The 23,319-nt window shown below is 46.9% G+C and overlaps 1 protein-coding gene across 5 annotated transcripts in view; it reads right to left on the minus strand.

Moving 5' to 3' along the window:
* The window catches only part of SMARCA2 (SWI/SNF related BAF chromatin remodeling complex subunit ATPase 2), a 1,363,970-nt gene that overhangs the window by 738,753 nt on the left and 601,898 nt on the right, over positions 1 to 23,319 (minus strand). For all 5 annotated transcript variants that reach the window (XM_069228509.1, XM_069228519.1, XM_069228497.1 and 2 more), the window contains one exon: positions 14,196 to 14,303. In XM_069228509.1, coding sequence (XP_069084610.1) covers positions 14,196 to 14,303 — 108 coding nt within the window. The remainder of the gene's footprint in view (positions 1 to 14,195; positions 14,304 to 23,319) is intronic.

The raw sequence follows: 23,319 nt of genomic DNA on the forward strand, positions 1-23,319 counted from the left end.
TCCCACAGCTATCCCATGAAGATTTTTTGCTCTCTGGACACCTAAACACTATCACTAAGGGTTGCCTGGAGTCAGTATAGGGTATACCATAAACATAGCCACCCTCCTACATTGGTGAAAGTGGTGGCATAAAACACTTACATTGCTTTACCACTTGGTCATCAGTGACTTGCCACAGGAAAGATCACCTCTAACTGTTGGGAACATACTATACTAGTAACTTCAGGGAGATCTAAACTTTTAGCGTGAGTAGGCAGGGGTCTAGCATAGCCCTTTCTCAATTTTTTTTAAAAAAGTTTAGAACTTTAGAATAGGTACGTAAACTACATACACTACTCCAACAACGTGTGTAGTTGAGGAAGCAGACCAGGCTCAGTAGTCTAGGTATGGGGCTCTTAGGTTTCACAAGCTTAGGACCCTATGTACAACTAAGAATCTTAAAACAAACAGTAACCCGACCAAATCTAGTCTCTTAGAATTGCTTATTCAGGATGATACACAGAACCCTGATAGGGAGAGGGAGTTGGATGAACAGGGTGAACCACTGATGCTGTGATTCCAGAAAAGGAGGTACGCAGTACTTCCAGGTACTGGACAGAACTATGAGGATTCTGGAGAGAACTTTTAACCTGCAGGGAGCAGGGCTGGTAGCACAAGAGGGGGGTCGTAGCAGTAGGCCTACCTTTTCTCCCCTTGGAGTGGTCAAAAGAGTATCCAGGAGGAGGAGATCAACCTCATCTTCCTTTGCCTCAGCATCTTCTGCTGGGTCCATCCACTCTAGCTCAGAAGAGGAATCTTTAGATAGGGGGTTCATCATGCTGAAACTTGAGAAGGCCAAACTCCATTTGAAAAAGCAGCAGCAAGCTCTTGAGAGGCCCTAGGTATGTACAGGGAAAGGAAGAATTTGGGGTTAGAACCCCATGGTGGCAGCATTATGGAGTCCAGAGTCAGGAAAACACCTTTGATTCTAGGAATCTCAGCAGGAAAGTCCCTCCTTATAAGTTTGGGGATGACATCCATAAGTGGATTACTGCTTTAGAGAAGGCCTGTACAGGCCAGGTCCCTCAGAGGCGGTGGGCAGCTATCCTGTGGCTCTCCTTTGCCGAGAAATGCAGAGATACACTTTTGGCAGTCAGAGAAGAGGATGCAGACAGCTAACTAGTCTTGAAAGAGGCTCTTATTGATGGCTTTGGGCTTACTTTTGAGGAGTATAGGATTAAGTTCAGGGAAATTAATGAAAGAGTCCTCTCAAGATTGGGTAGATTTTGTTGACTGTGCAGTTAAGGCCCTGGAAGGTTGGTTACATGGTATTAATGTGCATGACTATGAACAGCTGTACAATCCTATCATGAGGGAGCACATCCTTAACAATTATGTGTCTGAGAAACTGCACCAGTAGCTGGTGGACTCTGATCTGAGCCAAGAATTGGGAAAGATGGCAGAAAAATGGGTTCGCACCAGGGCGAGTAAGAAATCCCATTGTGGGGGTGACCAAAAGAAGAAACATGCTTCTAAATTTCAGGAGAAGGATGAGGACAAGTCTAAAGATAAGAAGAAAGAGTTTTCCACAAGTCCAAAAAATTCTTATAGGGGTGGGTCCAAGTCGTCGTCCTCTTCCAACTAGAAACCTTGGTGCTTTTTGTGTAAAGAAAAAGGCCATAGGACAGGTGATAACAACTGTCCTAAGAAAAGCACCAATAACAGTACTCCTACTAATCCCTCTAGTGCCCTTAGCAATAGCACTGGTACCAGTACTTCAACCAAGGGTGTAGCTGGGTTCACCTTGGGCACTGCAGTGGACTCTGCCCTGGTCAGAGAAACCACCAAGGCTGTCCTAATAGTAGAGGGTGGCGCGGACCTTGAAACTCTGGCTGCCTGTCCTCCTAATATGAGGAAATACAGCAGTAAGTACCCCCTCATAAATGGTATTGAGGCAGAAGCGTACAGGGACACAGGTGCCTGTGTCACCATGGTGTCTGAAAAACTGGTGTCACAGTTAAAAAGTCACCAATACTGAATACATCACAAAGTCCCACCCATGGCAGTTATCATCGTTAAGCTGGGTGGGAGGGGGTTAATGGTCCTAAAAAGTTGTAGTGTATTCCATGCCTGTAGAATGTCTACTGGGCAATGTTTTGGAGACCTCAGCCTGTGCTGAAGTGGAGTTACAGGCCAATACAGCAATGCTAGGCATCACTGCAAATGTGCTTGTGACAACTAGAGCACAGGCCAGGAAACAGGGAGAAACAAGAGCACGGAAGCCTGAAAGTATATACCAGTCAGACCCCAAAAAGAGAGGTAGGAAGGATAAGAAATTACCCAATGGCCAAAATTAATGTGAGGGTCAGTCTCCTCAGCGAGATGATCATGCCCCCTTGTAAGGAACCTACACAAGAGGAGCTTGGGCCTGACACGACAGAGCTTTTGCGTGCAGGGGGACCCTGTAGAGAGGAATTGAGTTTGGAGCAGAAATCCTGCTCCTCTCATGAAGGCCTCAGGCAGCAAGCTGCTGCAGAATAGGCAGGGGATGTCAGTGGGTCCCACAGGATCTACTGGAAAAATGGGCTCCTTTATTCTAAGGCTAGGTTCCCCAAGCCTGGTGCAATCAAGAGGTTGGTCATTACGTTTAGGGAATTCTTATTGACCCTAGCTCATGATATTTCCCTTGCAGGACATCATGGGCAAAGTGAGACCGGGGACAGACTAGTTTGCCCCATATGGCCCCATATGTCTGAAGACACCACAGAGTTTTGTCACTCCTGTGTCACCTGCCAAGCCAGTGGCAAGTCAGGTGACACTGAAAAGCCCCCTTTAATCCCACTACTTGTGGTTGGGGTTCCCTTTGAGAGGGTAGGGATTGACTGTGTTGGTCCCCTTGACCCTCCTACAGCACCTGGGAACATGTTTATTCTGGTGGTGGTGGACCATGCAACCAGGTACTGAGATGCAATTTAGAATCACCACAGCTCCTGCAGTGGACAAGTCCCTCCTGGGAATCTTTTCCAGGGGGGGCTTTCCTAAGGAGGTTGTATCAGACGGAGCTGCAAAAGTCATGTCTGGATACCTCAAAGCAATGTGGAAGGAATGTAGTGTAACCTACAAATTCACTGTACCTTTTAAACCACAAGGAAATGGGCTGGTTGACAAGATTCAACAAAACCCTTAAAGTTATGATCATGGAGCTCTCAGAAAAAATCTGAAGGAGTTGGGATGTCCCTTTACCTTGACTTCTTTTTGCCTACAGGGACGTTCCACAAACGGGAGTCAGCTACAGCCCATTTCAACTTTTGTTTAGACATCCAGTTAGGGGTCATCTTAGTCTTGTGAAAGAGGATTATGAGCAAACTCTCAAACCCCCCAAACAAGACATAGTTGACTATGTGCTAGGCCTGCATTCTCTCATGGCAGAGTACGTGAAGAAGGCTTCTAAAAACCTTGAGGCAAGCCAGGAGCTTCAGCAGCAATGGCATGACCAAAAGGCTGCCCTGACTGTTGACCAGCCAGGAAAGAATTTGTGGGTCTTGGATCCCGTGGCCCTAAGATCATTCCAGGACAAGTGGAGTGGCCCCCACACAATTGTGGGGAAAAAAAGGTGAGGTCAAGACCGAGCAGGTGAAATGCCACTCTTGTCGAACCTGGCGGTCCAGACAGTAGTGATTTGTAAACATATTGAACAACTCCCACCTAGCCAGACGGCAGGTGTCCAAGACAGGAACTCCGCATGCCAGCACAGTGGCAGCAGTTTTGGCCCTGCAGGAATGAACCCACAGACCTTTTGGAGGCTACATTTTGGCAAATGCATAGCAGATCTTGATGCAGAGTACTATCCAATGGGAGATGGTCCTCTTCTGCATGCTTTGTCTTTTTTCACCTGAGTGAACCCCATAAAGAACTGATTGTTCGCCCTGTGTTGTTTGATGCGATCAATTTAAAAGCTCAGTGCTCTTTTGATGTCCAAGCGATGGAGTTTCTCCTCCTCTTTAGAGAGAGAAGGTGCACCATAGAATGCCAGCGGGGTGATGGTTGATGGATGTGGAATAACATCACAACTGTAGTTAAGAAGGATGCTGGAGTCGCACAACCAGGTTGTCTGGCAAGAAGGTATTATACAGTGCATGGACAGAGAGCCTGCAGTTCGCTAACTCGTCGATGTTAGGCAAAGAGGATACATCTTGAAGACAAGAAGCTGCAAAGGACAGATATGAAGTGGTTCAAAGGGAGTGCATATCAAAAATGTGAGGACAAAGTTAAGGTCCCACTGTAGCATGTGGAAAAGAGAGGGAGGAAACCGGTGTTAGAGACCTTTCAAAAAATGCATCACAATTGGTAATTTAAACAATGAGAGCTAGTCTAGCAGCCACAAAAAGACCAAAAAAACAGAAAGGTATCCCTTAACTGTGCTCCCAGCAAAGCCCTGATGGGTGAGAGACAAAACAAACACCTTCAGTTAACTTGTCCTGGAGGGGGTCAACATGGCATGTGCTGTATCAAACCACAAATCTGTCCTATCAACAGGTGTATACAGCTTTTGTCGAAGGACACCTGGCTGCCAAGATGACATCAGACTCCGGTCTAATATACTGAGCTGTCGCCGCTCAATCTCCAATTCTTTAAGGTGGAGATTGAGAAGGCCAGAGTGCAGAAATCTCACTCCGTTGCTGAAACAGCAGGCCCTCCCTGAGGGGAAGCCTAATCGGAGGATAGATGCTGAAACCCAGGAGCTCTGGATACCATATTCTCCCATGCTTACTCCATGGCCACTAGGAGGACTTGGTCCCAGTATGCCCTGATCATCTTTAGAACTCAGAGCAGAAGAGGTATTGATGGGAAGGCAAACAGGAGTCTCAAGTACAACTCTAGGTGGAACGTGTCTTCTAGCGAGAGACGCCTTGAAAACGCAAACATGCAGAACTGCTGACATTGAGTGTTCTGGGCAGTGGCAAATACATCAAGCCAAGGTCCTCTCCACTTGCAAAGAGACCTTGAGCCACTACGGATGTAACTGCCACTCATAATCCACTAGACGTAGGATCCCTGAGCTTGTCCATCCTGGTATTCAAAGATCCTGCCAGGAAAATCCCTTGGGGACAGCCATTTGCAGAGGGGTAATGCCTCCTGGCACAAGGTACAGGACCCCACACCATTCTGCTTGCTGCAATACCACATGGCTTGAGGTTGACCATAAGCACTGGCACCAGACCCCATTTGATGGACGTAAGGATCTCCATCTCTCCCAGGTGGCAGCTCCAACCCAGATAGAACGCATTGGTCACTACTGTCAGCGCTTAAAAGGGAGAGAAATCTGTTGCTGACCCAATCACAGTCAAGTAACCACCACTGCAAATCTTTGAGTCTCCTCCAAAATCTGCATGCGGTCGGAGAAGTCCCCTTGATGATGGTCCCACTGGGACTTCAGATCCCACTGCAGAGCCTGCATATGCCACACGGCGTGCTTGACCAGCAGAATGTAGGAAGTCATAAGTCCCAGTAGCTTCAGAGTCAACCTCATTGAAATCCAGGACAGGGGCTAAAAGATCGAGATCATAGCCTCAATGTCCTGGGACTCTCCTTTCCAGGGTAAAGGCATGAAACAGAACCATGTCTAGAACGGCTCAGATGAAAACGTGCTCCTGTGAAGGAGTCAGGTGACTTTGTCACGCTGACAGTGAACCCAAAAGATTACAGGAAATTAACCATAGTCTCAAAGTTGTGGACGACTGCTTGGGGCGAGGCCACCTTCAGCAGCCAGTCTTCGAGGTAGAGGAAGACTGGAACCCCTGACCTCAGAAGTTGCACTATCACTGCCGTCACTTTTGTGAACACTCGAGGGGTGCTGGTGAGACCAAATGGGAGCACAGCGAACTGATAATCTCCTCTTTCACCACAAACCGAAGGTAGTGTTGATGGGCCTTCAGGACGATATATGTAAATAGGCGTACTGCAGGTCTACTGTGACCATCCTGTCCCCAGGGTCTGGGGCAGCCAAGACCTGGGCCAGAGTGAGCATCTTGATTTTCTCCTTCTAGAGGAAGGTGTTGAGAAGGCATGGGTCTAAAATAGGACAAATGTCCTCATCCTTCTTTCGCACAAGCAACATGTACAAGTAACACCCACGACCTACTTCTGGCATTGGTATCCTCTTGATAGCCTTTTTGGCCAACAAAGATAGCCCTTGATAGAGCGTGATGGAAGGTGTGGCTGAGTGATAATGAAGGACAAGGTGTCCACCTTCTGAACTGTCTGTAGGACCCACCTGTCTGATTTTATGGTCTGCCAACCCAGCAAGTATCATATGATCCTGCCTCCAGCTGGGTAGCTGTGCTCCACCAAAGGCACACTAAAGGGGTTTGGCGGGCAGGACTGCAGGTGGTTGGATGGGGCAGTTTATTGAGTGGTTCGCTGACCCTGACTGCATGGACAGTGGGTGCCATGGCCGTGGCCACAAGATTGCTGGACACCTTGCATGGCTTAAATTTGCTTGAACCGCTCCAGAGCTTATTCAAAGGGCATCTCCATAAGGGATATTGTTTGAGAGAAATGGTTGACTGCAGCCAGGCTTAGCAGCAAATGGCGAATACTGGTGCCAATGGCACACTCGATGGTTTCAGTGGTGTTTAAACCACAATGAATTGTGAAATCGGCCACTTCCCGAACATCCAGTATCGCTTGAGCTAGGACAGATCGGAGGTCTTCCGGGACACCTGGGAGGACTTGAGCCATCGAATACCAAGGGCGTGGGGGGGGGGGGTTAGCGGTCCAGGAGGCAGCTGACTTTCGGGGACCTGAAGGGCAGGTTGGTGGAAGAAAATAACCACTTTGCAAAGGTTTCCATTTGTTTGAACCCACTATCAAGGGAGTAGTCAAAAGGGAATAAGCTGGAATATAACGATTTGGCAATTGATTGCGGGGGCAACTGGCTGCGGGGCCTGAGTAATGTTTGGCTCAGGCCTATCGGAGGGCATATGTAAATGCCTCAATAAAGGGCAAGAGGAGCTCAGTAGATGTTTACCCCAACTGGAGCACTTCTGCCAAGACATTGGTTTTGATCTTTAAGGTGGGAAGCTGGAGATGAAGAACTCTGGCTGCCCTACAAGTGACCACTGCATATGATGAACTTTCCTCAGTTGCAGGGCCAGGGGGAGAAGTCCTGACTCAGGGGAAGTTTCAAGGCCACTGACTTCTTGGAGGTCCTTATACCAGTTTCCCTTGTTGCAGGAGACTGGTGCTTGTTGCAGTTATCCCCACTTTCTTTGCCTGATATTGATGCTGACTTGACTAAGGGTGTGCTGGGATCCTGCTAACCAGGCCCCAGCACCAGCGTTTTGTCCCTAAAACTGTGCCATTGTTTCCACAATTGGCATGCCTCTGAAACTCAGATGAGTCCCTTATAAAAGGTATCAGTGGTACCAAGGGCTCTGTGGCCAGTGAGAGTCCCTAAGTGCTGCAGCATTTGTTGTGCCACTCTAAAGGACCCCTCACCAAACACATGCACACTGCAGTTCAAAATTGTGTGTTGGTAGGGAGAAAAAGGCAAAGTTGGCATGGCATCCCCGTCAGGGAGCCATGCCCACAAAACACTGCCTGTGGCATAGATAGGCCATCCCTCTAGCAGGCCTTACAGCCTTAAGACAGATTGCACTATACCACAGGTGAGGGCATAGCTGCATGGGAAACATTCCCCTACAGTGTCTAAGTCCATTCGTAGACATTGTAAGTGCAGTGTGCCCATATTAAGTACATGGGCTGGGAGATCTCCATGATGGCTTCACTGAAGACTGGGAAGTTTGGAATCAAACTTCTCAGCACAATAAGCCCACACTGATGCCAGTGTTGGATATATTGTAGAAAGCACACAGAGGGCATCTTAGAGATGCCCCCTGTATTTTACCCAACTCTCTAGTGTAGGGATGACTGATCTGTGCCAGACTGCCACTAGCAGACAAGCTTCTGACCCCATAGGTTGAGGGCCTTTGTGCTCTCTGAGACCAGAAACAAAGTCTGCATTGGGTGGAGGTGCTTCACACCTCCCCCCTGCAGAAACTGTAACACCTGGCAGTGAGCCTTAAAAGCTGAGGCCTCCTGTTACAGTGTCCCAGGGCAATCCAGGTAGTGGACCTGCCAGCCCACCGGACAAAACTCGTTTGTCGGCAAGTCCGGCAAGAAACTTAGAAAAACTAGGAGGAGTGACCACTTCAGCTGGGACCACCCTTAAGGTGTCCAGAGCTGAAGTGACCCCCCCCCCCCCTCCCCCCTCCCCCTTTGCAGAATCTTCCATCTTGGTTTGGAGGACAGGGACCAATAGGGTTAGGAGTGTTCCTCCCTCCCCCAAAGAGAGTGGGCAGAGGACGAGTGTAACCACCCTCAGGGACAGTTGCCACTGGCTACTGCCCTCTGACCCCTGGAATGCTCCTAAATTTAGTATTTACCTGAACCTAGCTCACCAGATTCCTGGTGACCTCAAGAAGACAACAAGAAGAAAGACTGCTAAGCTGACCCCCAGCAGAGAAGTCTGAAGACACTAACTGATTTGACCCCAGCCCTACAGGCCTGTCTCCAGGTTCTAAAACCCTGCTACAGAAAGGCGATGCATCCTGCAGGCCCAGCAACCTCCTAAAAGCCTCAAGAGGACTGCCTGCACCCTAGAGGACCAAGATATCCTGTGAACAGCAGCCCTGTCTAAAAAGAAACTCCAACAAAGGACTCCAGAACCATCCCGGAGCCATGAGTCCTGCCCACTCTGCACCACACACCCACGGCACGTGTCCAGGTGGCCCAACTTACTAGAGCTGGTCCACAGGCAATTCTGACCCGGTGTCCGACATGAGAACGCCTGCAGCCTAAATCCACAAACCCCCCCGCCCCCCCTGACCGCAAGAGAAGCGGACAAAGACTCCTGACACCTAAATGTACCCTTGCACCCACAGCCCCCTGGTCTTGGGGAATCTGACCACAAGTCCAGCAACATTCAGCAGGCGGCCCAACTCCTTGTCCAGCCTGCGGTTTTCTGGAACCGACCCCCTGGACCCAGCATGCAGCATCTTTGTGATCCCCGGGGTTCCCCTATTGAAAAGCATTGGGAGTCCGACGCTGAGTTTGCACCCTGCACCCGGCCTCCCATGAGCCGCTGAGGGTGTGTGTTTGGTGCCAACCTGTGGCCCTCCTGGTGCTCACCTAAACACCCCAGGTCTGCCCTCCAAAGATGCGGGTACTTACCTGCAAGCAGGCCTGATTCCGAGAGCTCCCTGTCTCCATAAGTGCCCATTTTAAATCTACCTCAACTTTGACCTTTGCACCCGGTGGTTGGTGTTTGGGGTTAACTTGAACCCCAACCTGACTACATCCTAACCCCCGGAGATAAGAATTGTAAGTCTTGTACTTACCTCAAAACTGTACTAACTTTTCTCCCCCCCAGAACTGTTTCTGAAAATTGAAATGTTTCAACTTTTAAAACAGATAACTGCTTATTTTTTTGAAAACCATTCAACTTGCAAACTGAAACTAAGTGGTATTGATACATATGTTGGATACTTACTTGCAGATGCACTTACCTGCAACTTGAATCTTGTGGTTCTAGAAATAAAGTAACAAAATATATTTTTGCTATATGAAAACAATTGGTCTTGAGTTAGTCACTGAGTGTGTGCCTCATTTATTGCCTATGTGTGTGCAAGAAATGCTTTGCACTACCCTCTGATAAGCCTAACTGCTCCATTACACTACGTTAGCCTCTGGGGAACCCCTGGACTCTGTGCACACTATATCTCATTTTGATATAGTATATAGGGAGCCAGCTTGCTAAACTTGTACTTTGACTTTCCTATCTCATCACTTGTATCATGGTCATTGTTCGAATCAATACCAAATTAGGAGGAGGAGAGGAGGAGGATGAGCAGGAGTGCAGGAGGATGAGCAGGAGTGCAGGAGGATGAACAGGAGGAGGAGAAGGTGGTGGTGGTGGTGTGTGTGTGTGTGTGTGCGCACCTCAACTGAAATAGAACATGGCCCCAGGGTTGTAGCAGCTTTGAGACTCTGAATCAGAGAGCACAATCAGCACCTCCTCCTCTGGTGTCAGAGTTTGCATATGCATCGAGGCTCCTGGAACAGGTGTGGAGTGTGGTTCCCTAGGAGGAGTTACTGCAGGTGCCACTGTGGTTGTGGAAAGTCCAAATGGCACAGAGGGAGAAGTTGCAGGCGTTATACCAGATGGACGGTCTCTTGGCTCCTTGGGGCCCATAGGCACACGAGAGGAAGTCAGTAAGGATCTGAAGAGTAGGAGCATGGCCTCACAGAACTCTTCAATATACCTGGCCCAAGAAACTTGATTTGTGTCAGGACAAGTTGCAGGATGGACTCTGTGGTTGACTGACTTCATGTGCGAGGATGAGAGGCATGGAAACACCCTCATGCCTTCTCAGGGCAATTTGAGTGGCAGGAAGAGGCATAGACGTGCTGGGATTTTTTATGTTTTTTCTTTGACTTATCTAAAGACTTGCAGCGCAAGGATGTCTGACCTTGGGAATGACTCCTGAGACTTCTGGACTGGGACCATGCCCCACCCTTGAGTTTGCGTTTGTCTTCCAAAGCTTGGCGACAGAGTTTTGCCAACAGAATTGCCTTCAGATTCATTGATGTGCAGTCAATGTAGAACTTATGAGTGGTGGCCCAACCCCAGGCAAACCTGCTGAGGATCTGTCACAGACATTTGTTTGCAACAGTCTTTAATTACAGGGCTTAAAACCGGTTGCTTTAGGAAGTGATATTCCCCTTGCACACAGCAACATTTTTTTGAGGTAAGCTGTCTCATGGAGATGAGCAGTATTTCCATATCTCCATCTGGTGTTGCAGAAAGAAACTGACATTGGTGCGTGGGAGTGGCAGCTCTATGGGCCCCGTACGTCAGTTCAGGAGATGAATGGCATCAGTGTAGAGTTGCATGGCCCCACTTACTGGCGCACAGAGGTACTGCCAAAGCTTCTGAATCTAGTCCGACACCTGGGGAATATTCAAATGTTGAAGAATCTGCGGTTAAAGCTCTATCAGAGCTGGAAAGCCAACACTTTCTCAATTTATTGCACCTTGAAACTGAGGCAGGTAGTGGTGTGCTTGGGTTTCATTTTTATTCTTGGATTCAATGTTTATTAATTTATTTATTTTTACTTCTGACTCAAGTGCTGAACTATTCAAGTGGAGAAAAGGGAATTACTAGATGTTGCAACTGATATTTTATATCTCTAATTTAAAAGGAATCCATGATATAACTACAGTTATTTGAATTGTACTGTTATTGCTAAATATTTAAGGTCTATTCTTAACCTCATCAGCGATGCACAATGGACACAAACGTATTATTCCACACCAGACCGGTGGGTGGGGGGATGAGGGAACCTACCTACCTATCTTTCCAACTGTACAGGTACTGAGCAAGGTCGGGGGAAATATTTTGTTTTGGAAAGGATGGGCCATTGTTCTCCCTACACAAATGGCTGAATGAGCTTTCAGATGTGTTACTGCATTATATGAATGTTTCAACTTATGTAAAACCTAATAAACATATTAAAACAAAAACACACCATACAAGCCACAAAAGGACTCTCTGCTAGATAACAGACACTGAAATCAATTGATTAACCATCTTTAATCAAAGTGTGATTATCTTTACAAACCTGAGAGAGGTGGGCAGGGTGATATCCCTGATCACTGATGTCCTAAATCAAATTATAAGCAAAACAGCCTCGATAACGGACACTTACATTGTCATTAAAGTTGAACAAAGAAAACCCTACACTGAAGACATGATTAAAATATCAATCTTCTGCTTAAGAGAAAGTAGATTCATATCTATATTTTTGTATTTTGATCAAGGTTAGAAATCACATGGGCATCAAATACCAAAAATAATTACCTACAGTGCAAACATTTTATGCAACATATGCTATACAAAGTTGTGTAAAATAAAGGGGTATGCGGTGTATAAGTCCATAAAATTGTGTTTGCTGTGTAATAACGCATTTGATTTAATGTAGTCTGTATAAATGTCCTTTTATTCAAAGTGCTTGACAAGATTTAATCAAACATATGCATAAGCTCTGTTGAACTATTCCCATTCACAAACCAAAGTTGTGCAACCTGAACACTGACTGGTTTGTGGACAGAAATACAATTTGTTATGTGGCACGTACTTACAGGATGCACTAGAAATTGTATATTTGAAAGGGGCGGGTCACAAAATGGCCTGCCTAAAGTATATTAATTAGGTTGATCACAATATCTACCCCTGTGATTGGTTTCAAATGCACAAATGGAAGCCTGTAAGGAAACCTCCAAGTAAATGATCAATGACTACTAATACGAACCATATTAAATTGCAATTAGGATAGGACACCCCTTTTATAGCCCTTTCTAATTGCAAATCTGTTTGGGTAAGTAAACCTGTTTTCCGAGTGAGAAATTATTTTCAGACTTCCAAAATGTTTTTATTGCATACAACAAATACATTTGGTGGACACAAACTCTGCAGTTTTATGAATCATACAGTTTGAGATCGCAAAATAGATTGATACATCAGGACCCAAATTCAGGACTAGTGAGACAACTATCATAGCAGGTAGTTTGGAGACACAAGAGATAAAAACAAATGCTATTAACTGCTTTTTAAACACAAGGAAGAGGAAAGAATGATAAAATGGTGAAGATCATTTCAAAAGACATAGGTTAGCAGAGCGCAGAGAACAAGAATAGAAGATCAGGCAGTTGGGTAATGAGTTTTCAAAAAATACATTGAGATATTTTTACCAATAGGTAAAACTGTAAGCCACTTTAGATGAAAACCGGCAATTGAGCGCAGATAAGGAAAGTCTATAAAGAATATATACAGCAGGACAGAGAAACAATGAACCTACGATAAAGCACAGGTAAAATAACACAGACAGAGGGAACAACAGTTTAGAAGAGAAAGGAATGGAATGTACATAAAAACTAAGATTTTGTGCAGAGTTAGACAGATGAAAGAGGAACGTAAACAAAAGAAAGATGTTGGCCCGAGAGGATCAGCACCTCAGTTGGGATGGGTTAAGCCAGCTGGGAAGGTCACTCATCCAGGATTTGACAGCTATAAGGTAAGACATACAGTGAAGATGTAAAACAGATAATGGAGTAAAAGAATATATTGGTGTTATCAGCATGGAAAGGGTGCTTCAAGTTTAAAGAAGATAAGGTAGATGGAAGAAAATACAGTGAAAAAGCCGGGTGCCATATACCGAACAGAAAAAGAGGAAACAGCCTATTTCCAAGACATCAAGAATGCACAAGATGATTGAAAATAAAGATATAACAAGACAAAAACAGAAGGTGGAATTGGGTGATCAATAGCATCAAAATACATGAACAGATGTAGTTAAGATAAAGATAGAGGGCAATTTTTACAAAAGAGGTTGGTGAATATAGTTGAGGATTCATCGGAAGGATAATTAATTTAGTTAATTGCCAAGAAGAAATTAGATTAGAGAGGAACAATTAGATGGTAATTGAGAGAACTGTACGGCTGCAAGTAAATAATCCTTTCAAAGATTTTGAGAAAACAGGATGATAGACTGGTTGAAAAATTAAAGAAAGTAAGGGATCACAACAGTCATTCTATAAAGAAGATAAACTAAAAGTCTTGAAGAGTATAACCGACAACCGATCAAATAAGGATAAATGTAGCTGAACAGAGATAGAGCATTTGAGGATACAGGAAATATCTTTTGAAATTAAACAATGGTTCTATTTCAAATAGAGGTGAGAAAGATTGGAGGGCAAAGAAAACTTAGTGAAGGCTATATACAAGGGATGAGGCATTTGAAAAAGAGCTTTGGGATGGACGTTTTTGTTGAATAAAGTAAAGCTGTATAGCCAAATAACAGGGGGTTGAGATATGTGAACTATACACATTTTATTTTATTGCGCTAATCACTTAGATCAGATTATCTTTCCAGGCATTCACCTACTATGGTAACTGTCTTTATCCATTTTTTTAAATGTAACTTTATGAATAAAAACACATTTTAAAAATAGAAAAGAGTGTGAGAAAACAGTACTGCATATTATCTCAAAAACAATATAGCACTTATTTTAATACATTGCTGAAATGCGTAAATACATTATTTATGTTGCAACGTACCTATAAGACATCCCTAAACAGAACACTATTCACTTACCTTCTTGTCTTTCTCAGAGCCATCTGTTAAAAGTATCCCCTTAGCTTGCATGTGTCGGTAGAGAATCTTTTGAAGAGCTGACATGTCACATTTTATCACATATTCAACCTAGCACAAATAAATAAATATTTCAGGATACATGAATGCCAAAATTGCAAGGAACATACACGATCGGTGCATCACCAGAAGCACTAACTTGATGTTTTGCATTTTAAATTCAGTTTGAAACAGTTTTGCCTTAGTGCATCCATTTCTAGTTAATTCCAATTCAAACTTATAGACTGATTAGGTAGATTAATTTATGTGGCCCTGATTATGTGTCTCACATTGCACTGAGCTGATGTAAAACCAGAATTGCTGTTGGGTAGTTGCATTAAGAGTTATGTGATCATTGAATGATACAGCAGACTCATACAATACAACGAGCAATCACATATACTTAGTTACATAAATTAACATATTTAATATGCAATGAGAGACAGCCATGGGCACATTTTTTTCCTTTGGAAGGATGCTGGAAATGAGTGGAGGGAGGGGGAGAGTGGTTATCTGGTGGCTCTCAAGTACAAGAGGGTGGTGTTTTAGAGCTCCTTTTAACTCCATATTGTAAAAAGTAGCCCAGGTTGGTAAAATAAAATAGAGCATGCCAGAACAGAGGTGTAAATAGCTCAGTAGGTCTGATCTCAATAGCAAATAAAATGTCATATTTATTTGCCACGTGTCCTACTTGTGGCACAAAAAGGAAACATAAGATCACCATTATCTGGATATACATTGCCTTCCTGACAGTTACATCCCAGACAAATGTCAACACAGTAGACCATTTCCAAGTGTAACTTGAAGAACAGGGAGAAGATCCGTCTTCATGGAAGAGAGGAACGTCGCAGACAGCAAGAGACGCTATTTGAAGGTGGGACATGATGCAAGCGAGCAAAGGGTCAGTCTTTTACCAGGGCTTGGCCTCCAACCTCTGAGGACTCCACAAGAGGGAGTTACAAAAACAGGAGAAATCCAGAAAAAAATACATTCCCATTTTATGTCAAGAACTCAATCATCAAGGCAAGATACAGTGGCAGCCTGCTCACCATCGAGGCCTGGGTCGTTATCGAAGAGGAGGTGACATTGAGACACAGACAATCGATATCAGGAGAAACCATAAAGCTGAAATATAGGGGCCATTAGGCGTCGAGGCACACAGAATTTGCAGTTTTCATCTCTAAATGTTATCATTGGATTCGAAAAATGAAGGCTAGAAAGCTTCTCACAACTTCAGATTCAGAATACCCAAGAGTATATTCTACATCATCGCCGGCAGTCATTCCAGATACTACATAACACTATAATTATTGACATTCTTCACCATCTGAACATCCAGTTCCTCCAATAAATCCCCAACGTCCTTCATCGCCGCCTTCTCCTCAAACTCTGGTGCCTTTAGGGGGCTTACTTTCCAGCAAGCCCCCCTGTAACACTAAGGAGATATAAGTCTCCACCACCGAGGTACAGACCACGCAGATCAAGAACAAGTTCAAGACGTCACTCACAAAATTTTAGACAAATCTTTAATTCAAGGTATTCATCTTTACGCAAACACAGGCACAGGTCCAGGACTCACTCCTACTCCACAACACATCCTTGAACACGCTTGAAGGTCTCCTACAAGCATCGGCTAAACTGAAGATTCAGTAACCAGGTCCCACAACAATAACACCTGTGATTTTTGAAACTCTACAACATCATTCATCAAGACCACTCCTTCCACTAGTTCCCGGCCTATAAGAACCAGCTATAAAACTATTTTGTCTGCCTGCTTCAGTAAAAGCTGCACCATCCAGGCTACAGAAAAAATACAGACTTTATGAACAAGACCCGTTACTTTTACGTTCAGATCCTCCTTCTGATTCGGTGGTGCTATGGGCTGCAACAACAAAAAAAGTCCACATTACTAATCCTTCATCTACAGTATCACTAGACAAAGAGAGTAGTAAACTTTACTCTGTGGAGTGCAAAGTATGCAGTATAGCAGCTATCTACAAATAGGCAAATGAGACTGCCTTCATAGGCAGATACAACTGATCTTTATGGAACGCCCTCCAGCAATTCGTGGATGATCTGCCAAGAGATCACACCGAAGATTTAATTGAAAATCATGAATGAGGGCATGATGTACAATTTACTTACCTTCGGTAGCGATATATCTGCTAGAGACATATTCTAGTTGCAGATTCCTTACCTTAGAATTTTCCCTTAGGCGTCAGACAGGATCCAGACATTTTTTCTTCTTGCAATACCCTTGCGCGTCGCTAGGTGGCATCGGTCCACTCTGCGGGCGTCGCAGTCATGTGATGACGTTGGGAGTAGTAATTAGTAGCTGCCACAGAGCGGTGATGTTAGTTTGTTTTCAAGACTTTCCACGCCAAAACACAGAGCTCCGAAGAACACTGAAACTGATGCGCCACAGCTAAGGCCCTGGAAGGGGAAGCACTCTCCCTAGAAATCCGTTTGCAAGGGGGGGACGATAGGTTGGTCGTTAAGGAATCTACACAACTAGAATATGTCTCTACCAGATATATCATTACAGAAGGTAAAAACTTGTTGTAGGAAAGTGCCACTGTGTGCATGGTTACACCACCACGTTTTGCCTAGTGTTGATAGCAACTTTAATTGAAAGTGTGCTGGGATCCTGCTAACCAGGTCCCAGCACCAGTGTTCTTTTCCCAAAATCTGTACCTTTGTTTCCACAAATGGAACAACCCTGGCACACAGTTAAGGTACCCATGGTACCAAGGGCCCAGTGACCAAGGAAGGCCCCAAAGGCTGCAGCATGTATTATGCCACCCTACGGGACCCCTCACCAAGCACAAATACACTACTGTAGGAAAATGCCACTGTTGGTATGGTTACCCCGTAACTTTTTGCCTTTTGTTGATGCTAGTTGTGATTGAAAGTGTGCTGGGACCCTGCTAATCAGGCCCCAGCACCAGTGTTCTTTACCTAAAACTGTACCTTTGTCTCCACAATTGGCACAGCCCTGGCACACAGATAAGTCTCTTGTAAATGGTACCCCTGGTACCAAGAGTCCTGTGGCCAGGGAAGGTCTCTAAGGGCTGTAGCACATATTCTGTCACCTTGGGGACCCCCCACTCAGCACATACACACTGCCTCACAGCTTGTGTGTGCTGGTAGGGAGAAAAAGACTAAGTCGACATGGCACTCCCCTCAGGGTGTCATGCCAACAACCCACTGCCTGTGGCAGAGGTAAGTCACCCCTCTAGCAGGCCTTAAAGCCCTAAGGCAGGGTCGCTATACCACAGGTGAGGGCATAGCTGCATGAACACTATGCCCCTACAGTGTCTAAGCCAATTCTTAGACATTGTATGTGCAGGGTAGCCATAAAGAGTATATGGTCTGGGAGTTTGTCAAACACGAACTCCACAGTTCCATAATGGCTACACTGAATACTGGGAAGTTTGGTAGCAATCTTTGCAGCACAATCAAGCCACACAGATGCCAGTGTGGGATTTATTGAAAAATGGACGCAGATGGCATCTTAGAGATGCCCCATGCATGTTAGCCAAACCGCTAGTGAAGGACTGATTGGTTTGTGCCAGCCTGTCACTTTCAGACAAGTTTCTGACCACATGGGGTGAGTGCCTTTGTGCACTCTGAGGTCAGAAACAAGGACTGTCCTGGGTAAAGGTGCTTCACACCTCCCCCTAAAGAACTTTAACACCTGGTGGTGAGCCTGAAAGGCTCAAGCCCCGGATTACACTGCTCGAGGGCACTCCAGCTAGTGGAGTTGCACACCTCCCGGACAATGCCCCATTTCTGGCAGAAAGTCCGTCAGGAAAACAGGGAGGAGTGACCACCCAGCCAGGACCACCCCTAAGGTGTCCAGAACTGAGGTGACCCCCCCCCCCCCCACCCCTCACCACCCTGCAGAATCCTCCATCTTGGTTTGGGGGACAGGGACCAATATAATTAGGTTTGTGCCCCCCCTCCACAAAGGGAGTGGGCAAAAGAAGGGGGTAGCCACCCTCAGGGACAGTAGCCATTGGCTACTGCCCTCTGACCGCTAAAACGCCCCTATATCTACGATTTAAGGGCCTCCCTGAACCCAGCTCACCAATTCCTGGTTACCTGACAAGAAGAACAAGGACTGCATAGCTGAAACCCTCAGCAGAGAAGAAGGAAGATGACAACTGGCTTGGCCTCAGCCCTACGGGCCTGTCTCCTCCTTCAAAGAACCTGCACAAGAACAGCGACGCAGCCAGACCAGTGACCTCTGCCAAGCTGCTCTGCACCCAAGGTCCCAAACTCCCGTGGACATCAGCCCTGTCCAAGAGGACACCAACAACTAAGGACTCCCACCTCACGCCGAATGAGTGAGTCCTAACCACTCTGCACCTGACGCCCACGGCCCGTGTCCAGGTGGCCCCAACTAGCTAGAGAGGATCCCCAGGAGATTCTGAGCAAGCACTCACCCTCAGTTGACCTCTCCACCCCTCCACGACGCCGCCTGCAGAGGGAATCCCGAGGACCCCCCTGACCGCGAACTCTCAGGATGAAGATATCCGAGGCCTAACGACCCACTGCACCCACAGCCCCCAGGCCTTGGAGAAACTGACACACAGTGCAGCAATGTTCAGCAGGCGGCCCTCCTCCCTGTCCAGCCAGTGGTGTACCTGAGAGGACCCCCTGGACATCAACTGCAGCCTCCGAGTGACCCCCAGCATCCCCTCATACAGAATCATTGGAGAGCCAAACACCTTGTTTGTACCCTGCATCCGGTCACCCCAGTGCAGCTGAGGGTGTATGTTTGGTGCCTACTTGTGCCCTCTCCCTCCCCCCCCCTCCCCAGTGCTCCTCTAAACCCCCTAGGTCTTCCCTCCCAAGTTGCGGGTAATTACCTGCCTGCATTTCTGAAACCAAGTGCCCACAGTCTCCATAAGAGCCCAAGTTAATTTTACCTCCACAGGCGGCCAGCCCGGTGTTGGTGGTGGTAGGTGTTTGGGGTTAACTTGAACCCCAACCTGTGGACTTCCTAACTCAAGGAGACTAGAATTGTAAGTGTTGCACTTACCTGTAAAATAAACTAACCTTTCTTCCCCCCAGGAACTGTTTCTGAATATTGCACTGTCGGTTTTGAAAATAGATTATTGCCAATATTTCAAGAACTGTATAACTTATCGATTTCAAACAAAGTACTGTTAATACATGAATCTATTGAAGTACTTACCTCAACATGAATCTTGTGGTTCTTAAAATAAATTAAGAACATATATTTTTGCTATATAAAAACCATAGGTCTGGAGTTGAGTCATTGAGTGTGTGCTTCTTCTTTTGTTTGTGTGTGTACAGCAAATGCTTTGCACTACCCTCCGATAAGCCTAACTGCTCAACCACACTACCATTAAAGAGAGCATCAGTACTATCGAATTTAGCCTCTGGTAAGCCTCTGGGGAACCCCTGGAATCTGTGCATACTATGGCCCTCATTATGACATTTCTGCCAATGCCATCCGGCTTTTAGGCCACCTGTGCCGCCTGAATCTTGCGGGTCATATTTTGGCTTCCCCGCTGGGCTGGTGGGGAACAAGAACAGGGCCTTCACATTGCGGAAATGTGGCGGGTGAGCAGCACCCGTTGCGCATTCCACTGCCCGTAATTAGGAATGCGCAGTGGGGTTGTGCATGGGGGGCCCCTGCACTGCCTATGCCAAGTGCAGGGACCCCCAGGGGCCCCCCAAGTCCACCATTCCGCCAGCCTTTCCATGGTGGTGTTTACTGCCATGGACAGGCTGGCGGATGGGGGCTCGCAGCCCTGACGGATTACAACCGCCGGGACCGCCAGGGTTGCCGCCACGGTCATGATGTTGCGGCCGGACCGCCACTTTGGTGGCGGTACGACCGCGACCGTGACCCTGGAGGTCTAGTCACTGCCAGGGTCATAATTACCCCCTATATCTCATTTTGAAAGAGTATATATTGAGCCAGTTTCCTACACTTGTACATCTAATAGAGATTTCTAGTTGCAGATTCCTTACCTTAGAATAGATACCGAAGCAATGCCATCCTCGGAGGCAGGCTGCGAACCAAGATCATACTAGAAAGTCCTGCAGGAGCGAACGACCAAAGTAGACGTCCCTACGGACCGGACTGTCCAAGCAGTAATGTTTAGTAAACGTGTCCAGGGATGCCCACTTTGCTGCCTGGCAGATATCTAGGACAGGAACTCCACGTGATAACGTTGTGGAAGCAGCAATTGCTCTGGCGGAATGAGCGCGCAAGCCCTCAGGGGCTCACTTCTTGGCCAAAACACAGCACATTTTGATGCAAAGGAGTACCCATTGTGAGATACTATTTTTCTGCTCTGCTTTCCCTTTCTTCGCACCTACATATCCAACGAACAGTTGATCGTCCACCCAGAAATCTTTAGTGTGATTGAGATAGAACGCCAATGCTCTTTTTGGATCCAGGCGGTGGAGTCTCTCCTCTTCATGAGAAGGATGTGAAGGTGCTTAAAAAGTAGGCAAAGTGATGGACTGGCCCACATGAAAAGGCGTAACGACTTTGGGAAGGAAGGAAGCCTTAGTGCGTAACACCACTTTGTCAGGGTGCACAGACAAAAATGGGGACTCAGAAGATAGAGCATGAAGCTCACTCACTCTGTGAACAGAAGTGATGGCAACAAGAAACACAGTCTTGAAAGTAAGGAGCTGTATGGGACAATTGTGCATTGGCTGAAAGGGAGGTCACAATAAGAAAGTAAGCACAAGATTGATGTCCAACTGGGCATGATCAACGGAGTGGGAGTAAACAAATGGGCGAGACCCGTAAGGGATAGACTAACAAAAGGAGCACTAAGAGTGAAGGCTGATTAGGCAACCTAAGAAAGGCTGAAATAGCTGATAAATAACCATTAAGGATGAGTAGAAAAATGCGACTGTTTGCATGGTTACCTCGCACTTTTTTTCCTAGTGTTGACACCAACTTTAACTGAAAGTGTGCGGGACCCTGCTAACCAGACCCCAGCACCAGTGTTCTTTCCCTAAAACTGTACCTTTGTTTCCACAACTGGCACAGCCCTGTAACACAGATAAGTACCTTGTAAAATCTCTATGGGCTGTGGCATGTATTATGCCACCTTGGGGACCCCTCACTCAGCACATGCACACTGCCTGGCAGCTAGTGTGGGCTTGTGGGGAGAAAAGACTACGTCGACATGGCACTCCCCTCAGGGTGCCCTGCCCCTAAACCACTACCTGTAGCATAGGTAAGTCACCCCTCTAGCAGGCCTTACAGCCCTAAGGTAAGGTGCACTATACCAGAGCTGGGGGCACAGCTGCATGAGCAAATGCCCCTACAGTGTCTAAATCAATTCTTAGCTTAGACATTGTAAGTGCAGGGTAGCCATAAAGAGTATATGGTCTGGGAGTTTGTCAAACGCGACCTTCTTTCCTTCAGAAAACTCCTCAGGACTTGGCTCTTCGAGCAGTAGCAGCACCCCCACCCCCCACCCCCGCGCCTTGAAACCCTCAGGGGTATGTGGCGCGCTTTACAAATTGATTGATTGAAGTTTAGTATCAAACTTCTCAGCACAATAAACCCACACTGATGCCAGTGTGGGACTTATTGAAAAATGCACACAGAGGTCATTTTAGAGATGCTCCCTGTATGTTAGCCTAACTGCTAGTGTAAGGCTGACCGGTCTATGCCAGCCTGCCACTTCCAGACGAGTTTCTAACCACATGGAGTGAGTGCCTTTGTGCACACTTGTGGTCAGAAACAAAGCCTTTCCTGGGTGGAGGTGCTTCACGCTTCCCCCTGCAGTAACTGTAACACATAGTGTGAGCCTCAAAGGCTCAGGCCTGGTGTTACAGTGCCCCAGGGCACTCCAGCCAGGGGAGATGCCCGCCCCCTACTTTTGGCAGCAAGTCCAGAGGGATAATGAGAAAAACAAGGAGGCGTCACCCCCTCAGCCAGGGCCACCCTTAAGGTGTCCAAAGCTGAAGTGACCCCCTCTTTGAGAAATCCTCCTTTTTGCTTTGGAGTATTAGGACCAATAGGGATAGGGATGTTCCGCTCTCCCCAGAGGGAGTGGGCACAAGGAGGGTGTAGACATTGGCTACTGGCCCCTGACCCTAACACACCCCTAAATTTAGCATTTAGGGACCACCCTGAAACCAGCTCTTCAGATTCCTGACTACCTCAAGAAAGAAGAAGGACTGCTGAGCTGAAAACCCCGCAGAGAAGAGAAGGAGACAACAACTGACTCAGCCCCAGCCCTACCGGCCCATCTCATGCTTCAAAAAGCTGCAAAAGAAGAAGCAACGTATTATTCTACAGAACCAGCAACCCCTGAAAAGCCTCCAGGGGACTGCCTGCATCACAGAGGACCAAGAACCTCCCGTGGACAGCGGACCTGTCCAAAAAGAAGACAAAGAAACTATCTTTAAAGAGACTCCCACCTCACACCAGAAGCGTGAGTCATAACTACTCTGGACCAGACACCCCTGGCCTGTGTCCAGAGGAACCAACTAACCATAGAGAAACCCCAGGCGATTCCGACCAATTGCCCACCCTGGGCAACAACGCCTGCAGAGAGAATCCGGAGGACCCCCTGACCGTGATTGCCCAGGACGAAGATATCAAACGCCTGGAGAAGCACTGCACCCGCAGCCCCCAGACTTGAGAGAAACCGACCACTGGTGCAGCAGTGACCAGCAGGGGGCCCTCCTCCCTGCCCAGTCGGTAGCTTGCCCTACAAGCCCCCTGTGACTTGCCTGCAGCACCTAAGTGACCCCCGGGTCCCTCCATAGAGTTCCACTGGGAACACGACGCCCTGTTTGCACACTGCACCCGGCCCGCCCTGTGCTGCAGAGGGTGTGGTTTATGTGCCTACCTGGGGCCCCTCCAGTGCTCCTCTAAAACCCCCTGCAAGCAGACTGGAACCGGAGTACCCCTGTCTCCATAAGGGCACATGTTATTTTGGCACGACCGGCCCTGTTTTGCTGGTGCTGGGTGTTTGGGGTTATCTTGAACCCCCAACGGTGGGCTACCTATGCCCCAGAGACTGAACCCGTAAGTCTGTTACCTCAAAAACTATACTTCACTTACCTCAAA

This window comes from Pleurodeles waltl, chromosome 1_1, assembly GCF_031143425.1.
Source record: "Pleurodeles waltl isolate 20211129_DDA chromosome 1_1, aPleWal1.hap1.20221129, whole genome shotgun sequence".
NCBI lineage: Eukaryota > Metazoa > Chordata > Amphibia > Caudata > Salamandridae > Pleurodeles > Pleurodeles waltl.